At 39.6% G+C, this 15035-nt stretch overlaps 1 protein-coding gene across 1 annotated transcript in view; it reads right to left on the reverse strand.

Annotated features, from left to right (window-relative positions):
* LOC133603339 (ubiquitin-conjugating enzyme E2 E2) overlaps window positions 1–15035 on the reverse strand; it is a 136353-nt gene that overhangs the window by 100358 nt on the left and 20960 nt on the right. Inside the window, exon 3 of the mRNA XM_061956517.2 lies at window positions 13445–13495. Within this exon, the coding sequence (XP_061812501.1) occupies window positions 13445–13495 (51 nt within the window). The remainder of the gene's footprint in view (window positions 1–13444; window positions 13496–15035) is intronic.

The following is a 15035-nucleotide window of genomic DNA, read 5'->3' on the forward strand; positions in this document are numbered from 1 at the left end:
GTTAGCCACGGCTACAGCACCGGCAACAACACACTCTTGTTGTTGTTATGCTGCGCTCGCGGCGGTTTGATTGTGAAATCCTGTTGGCTCCCATGACATAATATTATTATTAAAACTGGTGTCCACGTGGACATATGTGCAGATGTTTCAGTCAACTCCATCCTGTGGGCAGCAGATCCAAGCGGTTCAGTGGTGACAAATTTTCAACATGAAGGTCTATATTGTGCGGAGGAAAACACGCCGTGATATTTCCACCGCCTCCCAGATGATAATGAGACGATGAAGCAGACGGGGGATTTCACGCGCATGACGAGGACATCGCGTTGAGCGGCCGGGACAAAGTGGCGAGGTAGTCGAGACCAGGTGACATAAATCAACCGGGTCCCCTGCCCCCGACGCTGCGTTTGTGGAACGTTCCCAAGTGGATCTCTTTAGCGCGACTCTCCTCCTGCCTCGCGAAGAAGGCCAACAGCCTGTGACTCCATTTGTCGCAGCCGCTGAAATGAATAACCTTTCAGGCGAGCCGGGCCTGGAGCGGGGAAGCGCTCGGCATACAAACAAGCCAGGCCGTCCCCCGCCTGCCAGCGCCATTTGCCCGACAAATGCAGCGCTTCTCCCACCATCGTTGTTAAAGGTGTAATCTATTTGTATGTATCACGGCAAAGCAATTATTGTATGAAGGTATCATTTAGAGTGTGTGAAGTGGGAACACACACGCTGTAAGGGATTATCTCCAGGAAGCTTAATTATTTCCCAGGCAACTCGTCCCCCACCAACAATGTGAAATCTCCTCCGGCGATTATTTTACTTTCAAATTACTTACTCGTGTCCTCCAGCCAAATCCTTCATGCGAGCCAACCAAGTAATATTTTAAAGGGGTGCTTTTTGAGGTGCGTGGGGGTTGGGGAAGAAAAACATGTCCTTTAACCCGCAGTATCATTCAGTACATAACATTTTGTTATGTTACAGCCTCGTTCCAAAGCGGAATAAATTCATTTTTTTCCTCAAAATTCTACACACAATACCCCATAATGTTTAGATTTTTCGCAAATTTATTAAAAAATAAAAAAATAAGATAGGGCTCAAAAGGCCATGTGAGTTTGCAACGCATTTTGGCACTGGGTGGTCGTACTTGTTGGACAAAGGCTTTGTTTGAAATGTGAAAGCGAGCAACAAACTGGATTAAAATGGATGGTAAAAAAACAAAAAAAACAAAGGACCGTACCAAGACAAACTCCAAAGGCTTGCTGCCTCGAAAAAAATAATAACAAATGGTGGAATTGACTCATATGAGCTAAAGGCACGTCCGATGAGATTTGAATCAAGTGAAAGTGGCGCCAAACTTGTCTATATTTCGTCTAAAGTAGGGATGTCCGATGATGGCTTTTTTGCCGATATCCGATATTGTCCAACTCTTAATTACCGATTCCGATATGAACAGATACCGATATATACAGTCGTGGAATTAACACATTATTATGCCTAATTTTGTTGTGATTCCCTCGCTGGATGCATTAAACAATGAAACAAGGTTTTCCAAAATAAATCAACTCAAGTTATGAAAAAAAATGCCAACATGGCACTGCAATATTTATTATTGAAGTCACAAAGTGCATTATTTTTTTTAACATGCCTCAAAACAGCAGCTTAGAATTTGGGACATGCTCTCCCTGAGAGAGCATGAGAAGGTTGAGGTGGGCGGGGTTGGGGGGGGGGGGGGGGCGGCTTGAGGTAGCGGGGTTGTATATTGTAGCGTCCCGGAAGAGTTAGTGCTGCAAGGGGTTCTGTGTATTTGTTCTGTTGTGTTTATGTTGTGTTACGGTGCGGATGTTCTCCCGAAATGTGTTTGTCATTCTTGTTTGGTGTGGGTTCACAGTGTGGCGCATATTTGTAAAGTTGTTTATACGGCCACCCTCAGTGCAACCTGTATGGCTGTTGACCAAGTATGCATGGCATTCACTTGTGTGTGTGAAAGGCCGTAGGTATTATGAGATTTGGCTGGCACGCAAGGGCAGTGCCTTTAAGGTTTATTGGCGCTCTGTACTAGGGATGTCCCGATCAAGGTTTTTGCACTTCCGATCCGATACCGATGTTTTTGCACCGATACTGGTCGATACTGGCCTATCCGAGCATGTATTAAAGTTTAAAGTTATTTAGCCTACTTAGTTGTCAGATTCATGTTGAAAAGGGTTTTAGTACTCTTGATAACAACTAGCCAGCTGAATTAGGTGAGTTTGAATAATACACAATGGTTGGTAACAAGAAACTGACCTGTATATTCAAGGATAAACACAAAATAGACAAAATTATACATGACAAACAGAAATGGCATCATTGAACTAGGGCTGGGCGATATGGCCTTTTTTTAATATTGCGATATTTTAAGGCCATATCGCGATACACGATATATATCTCGATATTTTGCCTTAGCCTTGAATGAACACTTGATGCATATAATCACAGCAGTATGATGATTCTATGTGTCTACATTAAAACATTCTTCTTCATACTGCATTAATATATGCTACTTTTAAACTTTCATGCAGAGAAGGAAATCACAACTAAAAAAAAATCGCTATTTTTTTTCATAGTGTTGATCTGGAAATGTTTGCCTCGGCATTTTGATGGTGTGGGTGTGGCACCGAATGGAGATGTTGACGTGCGGAGTTTCAAACACTCTTCATTCTCTAGCAGTGGACTTTTTAAATGATGCTACATATTAGCAGTAATGCTACTTTTTATAGCAACGCTTTTGCTCCACACTTGACAAATTACGGTTGTCTGTTCGACATATTCCCACTTGAAGCCAAACCACAGCCAGACGATGGACCCCCTGCTGTTTTTTGGGGGAATTAATTAATTTTTCCTTCATTCATATTACCACTCGCACGGCTGCGCTAGCATCACAGCTAACATTAGCCATGCTGCTACATCTCTGCTCGGGGAGGGCGTATACGTATGTGACGTATGACGTGACAGTATGTGACGTGTGTAAGAAGGTGCGCTTGCTGTCTGTGAGAGAGAGACACAAGAAAGAGTGGGAAGAGCCTGTCGTGTAATGCCCGCAGCTAAAAGCAACTGCGTGAGAACGTATACTTGAATATCACGATATAGTCATTTTCTATATCGCACAGAGACAGCTGACATTTTTACCGGTAACTTTTAATTCACATGGCAGTCTTAACGGTTAACGGATGTGTTGAAGGTGTGCTGGAAAATGCGGAACGGAAATTAGGGAGCAGCAGAAAAGTGGAATGTATTATTTAAATCGGTGCGTTGGAAAACACGGACCGGAATTTTGTTAAAAACTGGTTTTGGATCGACATTTTCCCATGCCCTGCCGATACGCATTTTTTGGCAAATATCGGCGGCCGATCCGATCCAAATATCGTATCGGGACAACCCTACTCTGTACTTCTCCCTACGTCCATGTACCACTCCGTACAGCGGCGTCTTAAAAAGTCATATCTTTTACTTTTTTAAACCGATACCGATAATTTCAGATATTACATTTTAAAGCATTTATCCGCCGATAACGGACATCTCTCGTCTAAAGAGTCTGTTTTAATATCGGTGAAGAATTTCAGTCTGTTGAAGCTCATTGTCCTGTTCAAATTGTACGTAATATACGGCTCTTATGTGTCCAAGATGCATGAGGTCCCCCAGCCTCGTTTCATTGGCACGTTTCCCCCAAAAAACAAGTCCATTGTTACTTTTAAATACTTTGATCACTGCGCTAACTCTCCGAAAGTAATACTCATTTATTTTTGTGCTAACCCAAGACTAAAAGGAAACATGCTTTTTCCAAAATATGTACGTTGTTTGTGAACTCGCCCCCAGCTAGGTTGGCTAACGCCAACAGCCTACTGAATACTACATGTGAAACTGAATAAAACATGCTTTGATTCAAAGCCAGTGTGAAAATGCTGTGAACACACCAACATGTATCAGGTGATGCAACTAAAAGTGAAGTTTGGTCCTCTCACGGCTTCTATTCGGTCTCGTTATTAGCTTCATCACCCAAATTCTTTCGACTGCGTTCATGCTGAAAATGCGAAGAATCTCACCAAAACCTATTTTCCTAAAGCGATCATGACCCCGATTGTGGCAGTTAATGATGTTGCATGTTTGCACCCTGTTTTGGACTTGTTAAAGAAAAAACCCAAAACTTAAGCACAGAGTTTTGTATCCAGCCTTAGCCTTTCCAACCTTTGTAACTGAGCTCCTGTGTGGAACTATTTCCTTTGTGGATCAATAAAGTTTGTCTAAGTATAAGTCTAAAATAAGCTATTCACAGGCCAGCAAGACCCACAATGCAATGCGTTTCCACGTCACACTTTCAAGCCCAATTCACACCCTTTGCTCAAGTCTTTTTGAATAGGATGCCACAAGCTTGGCCCACCTATCTCTGGGCAGTTTCGCCCATTCCTCGTTGCAGCACCTCTCAACCTCCATCAGGTTGGATGGGAAGCTTTGGTTTTAATCCAGGATGACTCTGTACATTGCTGCATTCTTCTGAGCCTAGTCAGAGAGATGACTGAGAACCTGTCAGACCTACAGCATTTCTCTGTGGAGAGAGGAGAACCTTCCAGAAGGACAACCATCTCTGCAGAAAACCACCAATCAGGCCTGTATGGTAGAGTGGCCAGACGGAAGCAATTTCTTAGAAAAAAGCTTGCCAAAATTCACCTGAAAGACTGTCAGACCATGAGAAACCAAAATCTCTGGTCTGATGAGACAAAAATTGAAGTCTTTGGCGTGAATGCCATGCATCATGTTTGGACGAAACCAGGCCAATACCATCCCTTCTGTGAAGCATGGTGGTGGCAGCATCATGCTGTGGGGTTGGTTTTCAATGGCAGGAACTGGGAGACTAGTCAGGATAGAGGGAAAGATAACAGCAGAAATATACAGCGACATCCTAGATGAAAACCAGAGCTTCTCATCCAACCTGACGGAGCTTGAGAGGTGCTGCGAAGAGGAAGACAGGTGTGCCAAGCTTGTGGCATCGTATTTAAAAAGACTCGACCTAGCAGGCACAAGATATTGATACAACGTTGATCAGACATAAATGTATGTTTTTTAAAACGGAGTTCTAAACAACATTGCAAAATAATTGTATTTGTAAATTGAGACAACGTTGGATCCACGTTGTTGATTGGGAAATGACCAAATTTCAATGGTCAAATCAACGTCAGAACCCAACATTGATTGAACGTAGTCAAAAAGCATGTTGTTCCAACGTTATGTTTGTGTTGTAGAATATTGGTTGGGAAATGACCAAAATCCAATGGTCAAATCAATGTCAGAACCCAACATTGATTAAACGTCATCAAAAATGGTTAGAGTGTCCGCCCTGAGATCGGTAGGTTGTGAGTTCAAACCCCGGCCGAGTCATACCAAAGACTATAAAAATGGGACCCATTACCTCCCTGCTTGACACTCAGCATCACGGGTTGTAATTTGGGGGTTAAATCACCAAAAATGATTTCCGGGCGCGGCCACTGCTGCTGCTCACTGCTCCCCTCACCTCCCATGGGGTGATCAAGGGTGATGGGTCAAATGCAGAGAATAATTTCGCCACACCTAGTGTGTGTGTGACGATCATTGGTACTTTTAAAAAGCATGATGTTCCAATGTTATGTTTGTGTTGTTGAATATTGGTTGGGAAATGACCAAAATTCAATGGTCAACGTCAGAACCCAACATTGATTAAACGTCAAAAAGCATGTTGTTTCAATGTTGGATTTGTGTTGTAGAATATTGGTTGGGAAATGACCAAAATTCAATGGTCAAATCAACGTCAGAACCCAACATTGATTAAACGTCGTCAAAAGGCATGTTTTTCCAATGTTATGTTTGTGTTGTAGAATATTGGTTGGAAATGACCAAAATTCAATGGTCAATGTCAAAACCCAACATTGATTAAACGTCAAAAGCACGTTGTTTCAATGTTGTATTTGTGTTGTAGAATATTGGTTGGGAAATGACCAAAATTCAATGGTCAAATCAAGGTCAGAACCCAACATTGATTAAACATCAAAAGCATGTTGTTTCAATGTTGTATTTGTGTTGTAGAATATTGGTTGGGAAATGACCAAATTTCAATGGTCAAATCAACGTCAGAACCCAACATTGATTAAACGTCGTCAAAAGGCATGTTTTTCCAATGTTATGTTTGTGTTGTAGAATATTGGTTGGAAATGACCAAAATTCAATGGTCAATGTCAGAACCCAACATTGATTAAATGTCAAAAGCACGTTGTTTCAATGTTGTATTTGTGTTGTAGAATATTGGTTGGGAAATGACCAAAATTCAATGGTCAAATCAAGGTCAGAACCCAACATTGATTAAACGTCAAAAAGCATGTTGTTTTAATGTAGTATTTGTGTTGCAGAATATTGGTTGGGAAATGACCAAAATGTAATGGTCAAATTAAAGTCAGAACCCAACATTGATTAAAAGTCATCAAAAAGCATGTTGTTTTAATGTTGTATTTGTGTTGTAGAATATCGGTTGGGAAATGACCAAAATTCAATGGTCAAATCAAAGTCAGAACCCAGCATTGATTAAAAGTAGTCAAAAAGCATGTTGTTCCAACGGTATTTTTGTGTTGTAGAATATTAGTTGGGAAATGACCAAAATTCAATGGTCAAATCAACGTCAGAACACAACATTGATTAAATGTCATCAAAAAGCATGTTGTTCCAACGTCACGTTTGTGTTGTAGAATATTGGTTGGGAAATGACCAAAATTCAATGGTCAACGTCAGAACCCAACATTGATTAAACGTCAAAAAGCATGTTGTTTCAATGTTGGATTTGTGTTGTAGAATATTGGTTGGGAAATGACCAAAATTCAATGGTCAAATCAACGTCAGAACCCAACATTGATTAAACGTTGTCAAAAGGCATGTTGTTTCAATGTTGTAGAATATTGGTTGGGAAATGACCAAAATTCAATGGTCAAATCAACGTTAGAACCCAACATTGATTAAACGTCAAAAAGCATGTTGTTTCAATGTTGTATTTGTGTTGTAGAATATTGACTGGGAAATGACCAAAATTCAATGGTCAAATCAACGTCAGAACCCAACATTGATTAAACGTCGCCAAAAGGCATGTTTTTCCAATGTTATGTTTGTGTTGTAGAATATTGGTTGGAAATTACCAAAATTCAATGTTCAAATCAACGTTAGAACCCAACATTGATTAAACGTCAAAAAGCATGTTGTTTCAATGTTGTATTTATGTTGTAGAATATTGGTTGGGAAATGACCAAAATTCAATGGTCAAATCAACGTCAGAACCCAACATTGATTAAACATCAAAAGCATGTTGTTCCAACGGTATTTTTGTGTTGTAGAATATTAGTTGGGAAATGACCAAAATTCAATTGTCAAATCAACGTCAGAACCCAACATTGATTAAACATCAAAAGCATGTTGTTTCAATGTTGTATTTGTGTTGTAGAATATTGGTTGGGAAATGACCAAAATTTAATGGTCAAATCAAAGTCAGAACTCAACATTGATTAAAAGTAGTCAAAAAGCATGTTGTTTCAATGTTATTTTTGTGTTGTAGAATATTGGTTGGGAAATGACCAAAATTCAATGGTCAAATCAACGTCAGAACCCAACATTGATTAAACGTCGTCAAAAGGCATGTTGTTCCAATGTTATGTTTGTGTTGTAGAATATTGGTTGGGAAATGACCAAAATTCAATGGTCAAATCAACGTCAGAACCCAACATTGATTAAACATCAAAAAGCATGTTGTTTCAATGTTGTATTTGTGTTGTAGAATATTGGTTGGGAAATTACCAAAATGTAATGGTCAAATTAAAGTCATAACCCAACATTGATTAAAAGTCGTCAAAAAGCATGTTGTTTCAATGTTGTATGTGTGTTGTAGAATATTGGTTGGGAAATGACCGAAATTCAATGGTCAAATCAACGTCAGAACCCAACATTGATTAAACGTCGTCAAAAGGCATGTTTTTCCAATGTTATGTTTGTGTTGTAAAATATTGGTTGGAAATGACCAAAATTCAATGTTCAAATCAACGTCAGAACCCAACATTGATTAAACGTCAAAAAGCATGTTGTTTCAATGTTGTATTTTTGTTGTAGAATATTGGTTGGGAAATGACCAAAATTTAATGGTCAAATCAAAGTCAGAACTCAACATTGATTAAAAGTAGTCAAAAAGCATGTTGTTTCAATGTTATTTTTGTGTTGTAGAATATTGGTTGGGAAATGACCAAAATTCAATAGTCAAATCAACGTCAGAACACAACATTGATTAAACGTCGTCAAAAGGCATGTTGTTCCAATGTTATGTTTGTGTTGTAGAATATTGGTTGGAAATTACCAAAATTCAATGTTCAAATCAACGTTAGAACCCAACATTGATTAAACGTCAAAAAGCATGTTGTTTCAATGTTGTATTTATGTTGTAGAATATTGGTTGGGAAATGACCAAAATTCAATGGTCAAATCAACGTCAGAACCCAACATTGATTAAACATCAAAAGCATGTTGTTTCAATGTTGTATTTTTGTTGTAGAATATTGGTTGGGAAATGACCAAAATGTAATGGTCAAATTAAAGTCAGAACCCAACATTGATTAAAAGTCATCAAAAAGCATGTTGTTTTAATGTTGTATTTGTGTTGTAGAATATCGGTTGGGAAATGACCAAAATTCAATGGTCAAATCAAAGTCAGAACCCAGCATTGATTAAAGGTAGTCAAAAAGCATGTTGTTCCAACGGTATTTTTGTGTTGTAGAATATTAGTTGGGAAATGACCAAAATTCAATTGTCAAATCAACGTCAGAACCCAACATTGATTAAACATCAAAAGCATGTTGTTTCAATGTTGTATTTGTGTTGTAGAATATTGGTTGGGAAATGACCAAAATTTAATGGTCAAATCAAAGTCAGAACTCAACATTGATTAAAAGTAGTCAAAAAGCATGTTGTTTCAATGTTATTTTTGTGTTGTAGAATATTGGTTGGGAAATGACCAAAATTCAATGGTCAAATCAACGTCAGAACCCAACATTGATTAAACGTCGTCGAAAGGCATGTTGTTCCAATGTTATGTTTGTGTTGTAGAATATTGGTGGGGAAATGACCAAAATTCAATGGTCAAATCAACGTCAGAACCCAACATTGATTAAACGTCGTCAAAAGGCATGTTGTTTCAATGTTGTATTTGTGTTGTAGAATATTGGTTGGGAAATGACCAAAATTTAATGGTCAAATCAAAGTCAGAACTCAACATTGATTAAAAGTAGTCAAAAAGCATGTTGTTTCAATGTTATTTTTGTGTTGTAGAATATTGGTTGGGAAATGACCAAAATTCAATAGTCAAATCAACGTCAGAACACAACATTGATTAAACGTCGTCAAAAGGCATGTTGTTCCAATGTTATGTTTGTGTTGTAGAATATTGGTTGGGAAATGACCAAAATTCAATGGTCAAATCAACGTCAGAACCCAACATTGATTAAACATCAAAAAGCATGTTGTTTCAATGTTGTATTTGTGTTGTAGAATATTGGTTGGGAAATGACCAAAATGTAATGGTCAAATTAAAGTCAGAACCCAACATTGATTAAAAGTTGTCAAAAAGCATGTTGTTTCAATGTTGTATGTGTGTTGTAGAATATTGGTTGGGAAATGACCAAAATTCACTGGTCAAATCAACGTCAGAACCCAACATTGATTAAACGTCGTCAAAAGGCATGTTTTTCCAATGTTATGTTTGTGTTGTAAAATATTGGTTGGAAATGACCAAAATTCAATGTTCAAATCAACGTCAGAACCCAACATTGATTAAACGTCAAAAAGCATGTTGTTTCAATGTTGTATTTTTGTTGTAGAATATTGGTTGGGAAATGACCAAAATTTAATGGTCAAATCAAAGTCAGAACTCAACATTGATTAAAAGTAGTCAAAAAGCATGTTGTTTCAATGTTATTTTTGTGTTGTAGAATATTGGTTGGGAAATGACCAAAATTCAATGGTCAAATCAACATCAGAACCCAACATTGATTAAACGTCGTCAAAAGGAATGTTGTTCCAATGTTATGTTTGTGTTGTAGAATATTGGTTGGGAAATGACCAAAATTCAATGGTCAAATCAACGTCAGAACCCAACATTGATTAAACGTCGTCAAAAGGCATGTTGTTTCAATGTTGTATTTGTGTTGTAGAATATTGGTTGGGAAATGACCAAAATTTAATGGTCAAATCAAAGTCAGAACTCAACATTGATTAAAAGTAGTCAAAAAGCATGTTGTTTCAATGTTATTTTTGTGTTGTAGAATATTGGTTGGGAAATGACCAAAATTCAATAGTCAAATCAACGTCAGAACACAACATTGATTAAACGTCGTCAAAAGGCATGTTGTTCCAATGTTATGTTTATGTTGTAGAATATTGGTTGGGAAATGACCAAAATTCAATGGTCAAATCAACGTCAGAACCCAACATTGATTAAACATCAAAAAGCATGTTGTTTCAATGTTGTATTTGTGTTGTAGAATATTGGTTGGGAAATGACCAAAATGTAATGGTCAAATTAAAGTCAGAACCCAACATTGATTAAAAGTCGTCAAAAAGCATGTTGTTTCAATGTTGTATGTGTGTTGTAGAATATTGGTTGGGAAATGACCAAAATTCAATGGTCAAATCAACGTCAGAACCCAACATTGATTAAACGTCGTCAAAAGGCATGTTTTTCCAATGTTATGTTTGTGTTGTAAAATAAAAGTACCGTATTTTCCGCACTATAAGGCGCACCGGATTATTAGCCGCACCTTCTATGAATTACATATTTCATAATTTTGTCCACCAATAAGCCGCCCCGGACTAAAAGCCGCGCCTACGCTGCGCTAAAGTGAATGTCAAAAAAACGCTGCGCTAAAGTGAATGTCAAAAAAACAGTCAGATAGTTCAGTCAAACTTTAATAATATATTGAAAACCAGCGTTCTAACAACTCTGTCCCAAAATGTACGCAAATGTGCAATCACAAACATAGTAAAATTCAAAATGGTGTAGAACAATAGCAACATAATGTTGCTTTAACGTTAATGTCACAACACACAAAATAAACATAGCGCTCACCTTCTGAAGTTATTCTTCATTCGTAAATCCTTCGAATTCTTCGTCTTCGGTGTCCGAATTGAAAAGTTGGGCGAATACGGGATCCAAAATGGCCGGTTCCGTCTCGTAGAAGTCATCGGGAGTCAGTGTCGCTGTTGTTCTGTGAATCCTGCCTTCCGGAAAGCTCGGACCACAGTTGTGACCGAAATATCTGCCCAAGCATTTACGATCCACTGGCAAATGTTGGCGTATGTCGTCCGAGGCTGTCTGCCCGTCTTAGTGAAGGTGTGTTCGCCTTCGGAGCTGTGTGAAAAAAGCCACCCGGCCTCTTCGCGTAAACTTCCCTTAACCACTCGCTCATCTTTTCTTCATCCATCCATCCCTTCGAGTTAGCTTTTATGATGACGCCGGCTGGAAAGGTCTCTTTTGGCAAGGTCTTCCTTTTGAATATCACCATGAGTGGAAGTTAGCATGGCAAGCTAGAACCACAGTGAAGGATGACTTCATTCCCTGTGGTGCGAATATTCACCGTACGTGCTCCCGTTCCACAGTGCGGTTCACAGGAATATCAGTTGCTGTGAAATACGGTAGTAATCCGTGTGCGGATGGAGAGATTGCGTCTTTTTATGAACCGGATCGCTTATTAGGAGCCATTTTGTGGTCTTTACAGATGTAAACAGGAAATGAAACGTACGGTGATATCCGCGCGTTTTTTCTTCTTCTTCCGGGGGCGGGTGAAGCGCTTCCTTTTCTATGGGGGCGGGTGAAGCGCTTCCTGTTCTATGGGGGCGGGTGCTTTCCTTGGCGGTTGCTTGCGTAGAAGAAGAAGCGCTTCCTGTTCTACCGGGAAAAAAGATGGCGGCTGTTTACCGAAGTTGCGAGACCGAAACTTTATGAAAATGAATCGTAATAAAGCGCACCGGGTTATTAGGCGCACTGTCAGCTTTTGAGAAAAATTGTGGTTTTTAGGTGCGCCTTATAGTGCGGAAAATACGGTAGTATGTTTGTGTTGTAGAATATCGGTTGAGAAATGACCAAAATTCAATGGTCAAATCAACGTTAGAACCCAACATTGATTAAACGTCAAAAAGCATGTTGTTTCAATGTTGTATTTGTGTTGTAGAATATTGGTTGGGAAATGACCAAAATATAATGGTCAAATCAACGTCAGAACCCAACATTGATTAAACGTCATCAAAAAGCATGTTGTTCCAACGTCATGTTTGTGTTGTAGAATATTGGTTGGGAAATGACTAAAATTCAATAGTCAAATTAACATCAAAACCCAACATTGATTAAACGTCGTCAAAAAGCATGTTGTTCCAACATTAGGTTTGACTTGCGCAACGACAGGACCTAATTTAACAAGTTTTCAACCTTGTTTCAATGTCTTGTGCCTGCTGGGGATGTTATAACTGCTGCCAAAGGTGCATCAACAAGGTGAATACTTGGGTACATGTGATTGTTTATTTGATTTATTTTTAATTTGCTAAATTAATTTAAAAAAAAAAGTGTTTCACATTGTCATGATGGGGTGTTGTGTGTCGATATTTGAGGACAAAAAGGAATGTTTTCCATTTTGAAAAGAGGTTGTAACATAAGAAAATGTGTAAAAAGTATGCACTGCAACAAACCAGGCTGCAGTGAAAAGGTAAGCTTGGTGTTTGCCACTAATGATGGCGGCCTACTGACTGATCCATCCGTGCAATAAACAGGGCCGTCGATGGCCAGATGACTCGAACAAACAGTTTGTCTTAATCATTTGGAGCAGGTGCCTCGAGAACAAAGCTGAAGACGGTCAGAAAACATCAACATCATCGCCTCAGACAATCTCGCACCCGGCAAACGAGCGTCTCATCTCAAGCAGGACCAACAAAGGCGGCGTCACTTTGTGTTATTGCAGCTGATGAAAGGCGTCTTCCTGCGCGGCCTCCCCGAGGCTCGCTCACGTCGTCACGCCAATGGGAAGACGGATGCGCATGCGGCGTTCGCCGCTCGCCCAACAGCCACATCTCGCTTCCTCAAAAGGCCTGAGAGGCGCGACGACATCACAATAACCATTGTCTGTGCTAAATCCCCCGCTAGCGCAAGGAGGGTGGGTGGGGGGATGGGGGTGAACGATACAAGAATCGAAACCGGCTTTAAAGTGACACCGCAGCTCAATTTCTACCCTCTCACTGCAACCATAATACTGTAATCGAAAGTGCGAGTGTGTGCGTGTCTAAATCAGCTGAGATCATCACACACAAACAGCATCATTGTGCAAGCGAGCACGGGAACACAAACATCAGCAGATAAATAGTTAGAGAGCAGATAAGAGCTTCTTACCTGCAGTTTGGAGGGGGGTCTAATGTAATTTCAGCAAGCTCCTTTTGAATCCTGAAAAGAGACATTACCAGCGTTGGAATAGATGTACAGTATTTAATGGACTGAAGTTAGTAGCATCTTTAGAAACATGAGCATTATTGTAAATACAAATGCTGCACTGCAAAAACTGAAATCTAAGTAAGATTAAAGGGGAACATTATCACCAGACCTATGTAAGCGTCAATATATACCTTGATGTTGCAGAAAAAAGACCATATATTTTTTTAACCGATTTCCGAACTCTAAATGGTTGAATTTTGGCGAATTAAATATTCGCTCTCGGAGTGATGCATCGGGAAGCAATCCGCCATTTTCTCAAACACCGGGTCAAAACAGCTCTGTTATTTTCCGTTTTTTCGACTGTTTTCCGTACCTTGGAGACATCATGCCTCGTCGGTGTGTTGTCGGAGGGTGTAACAACACGAACAGGGACGGATTCAAGTTGCACCAGTGGCCCAAAGATGCGAAAGTGGCAAGAAATCGGACGTTTGTTCCGCACACTTTACCGACGAAAGCTATGCTACGACAGAGATGGCAACAATGTGTGGATATCCTGCGACACTCAAAGCAGATGCATTTCCAACGATAAAGTCAAAGAAATCTGCCGCCAGACCCCCATTGAATCTGCCGGAGTGTGTGAGCAATTCAGGGACAAAGGTCCTCGCTAGCACGGCAAGCAATGGCGGCAGTTTGTTCCCGCAGACGAGCGAGCTATCGACCCTAGCTTCCCTGGCCTGCTGACATCAACTCCAAAACTGGACAGATCAGCTTTCAGGAAAAGAGCGCGGATGAGGGTATGTCTACAGAATATATTAATTGATGAAAATTGGGCTGTCTGCACTCTCAAAGTGCATGTTGTTGCCAAATGTATTTCATATGCTGTAAACCTAGTTCATAGTTGTTAGTTTCCTTTAATGCCAAACAAACACATACCAATCGTTGGTTCGAAGGCGATCGCCGAATTCGTCCTCGCTTTCTCCCGTGTCGCTGGCTGTCGTGTCGTTTTCGTCGGTTTCGCTTGCATACGGTTCAAACCGATATGGCTCAATAGCTTCAGTTTCTTCTTCAATTTCGTTTTCGCTACCTGCCTCCACACTACAACCATCCGTTTCAATACATGCGTAATCTGTTGAATCGTTTAAGCCGCTGAAATCCGAGTCTGAATCCGAGCTAATGTCGCTATAGCTTGCAGTTCTTTCCGCCATGTTTGTTTGTGTTGGCTTCACTATGTGACGTCACAGGAAAATGGACGGGTGTTTATAACGATGGTTAAAATCAGTCACTTTGAAGCTTTTTTTAGGGATATTGCGTGATGGGTAAAATTTTGAAAAAAACTTCGAAAAATATAATAAGCCACTGGGAACTGATTTTTAATGGTTTTAACATTTCTGAAATTGTGATAATGTTCCCCTTTAAAATAATATAATCTTGTATTTCTTATCCCCGCAGAACTGTTTACCACTGTACTGTAATTGGAAGGTAAAACATTTTGTTATGCTAAATAATTAAACAAACAAAAACAATTTAACTTAAATATGGAACATCTTAAAGT

This window comes from Nerophis lumbriciformis, linkage group LG04 (assembly GCF_033978685.3).
Source record: "Nerophis lumbriciformis linkage group LG04, RoL_Nlum_v2.1, whole genome shotgun sequence".
Classification (NCBI taxonomy): domain Eukaryota; kingdom Metazoa; phylum Chordata; class Actinopteri; order Syngnathiformes; family Syngnathidae; genus Nerophis; species Nerophis lumbriciformis.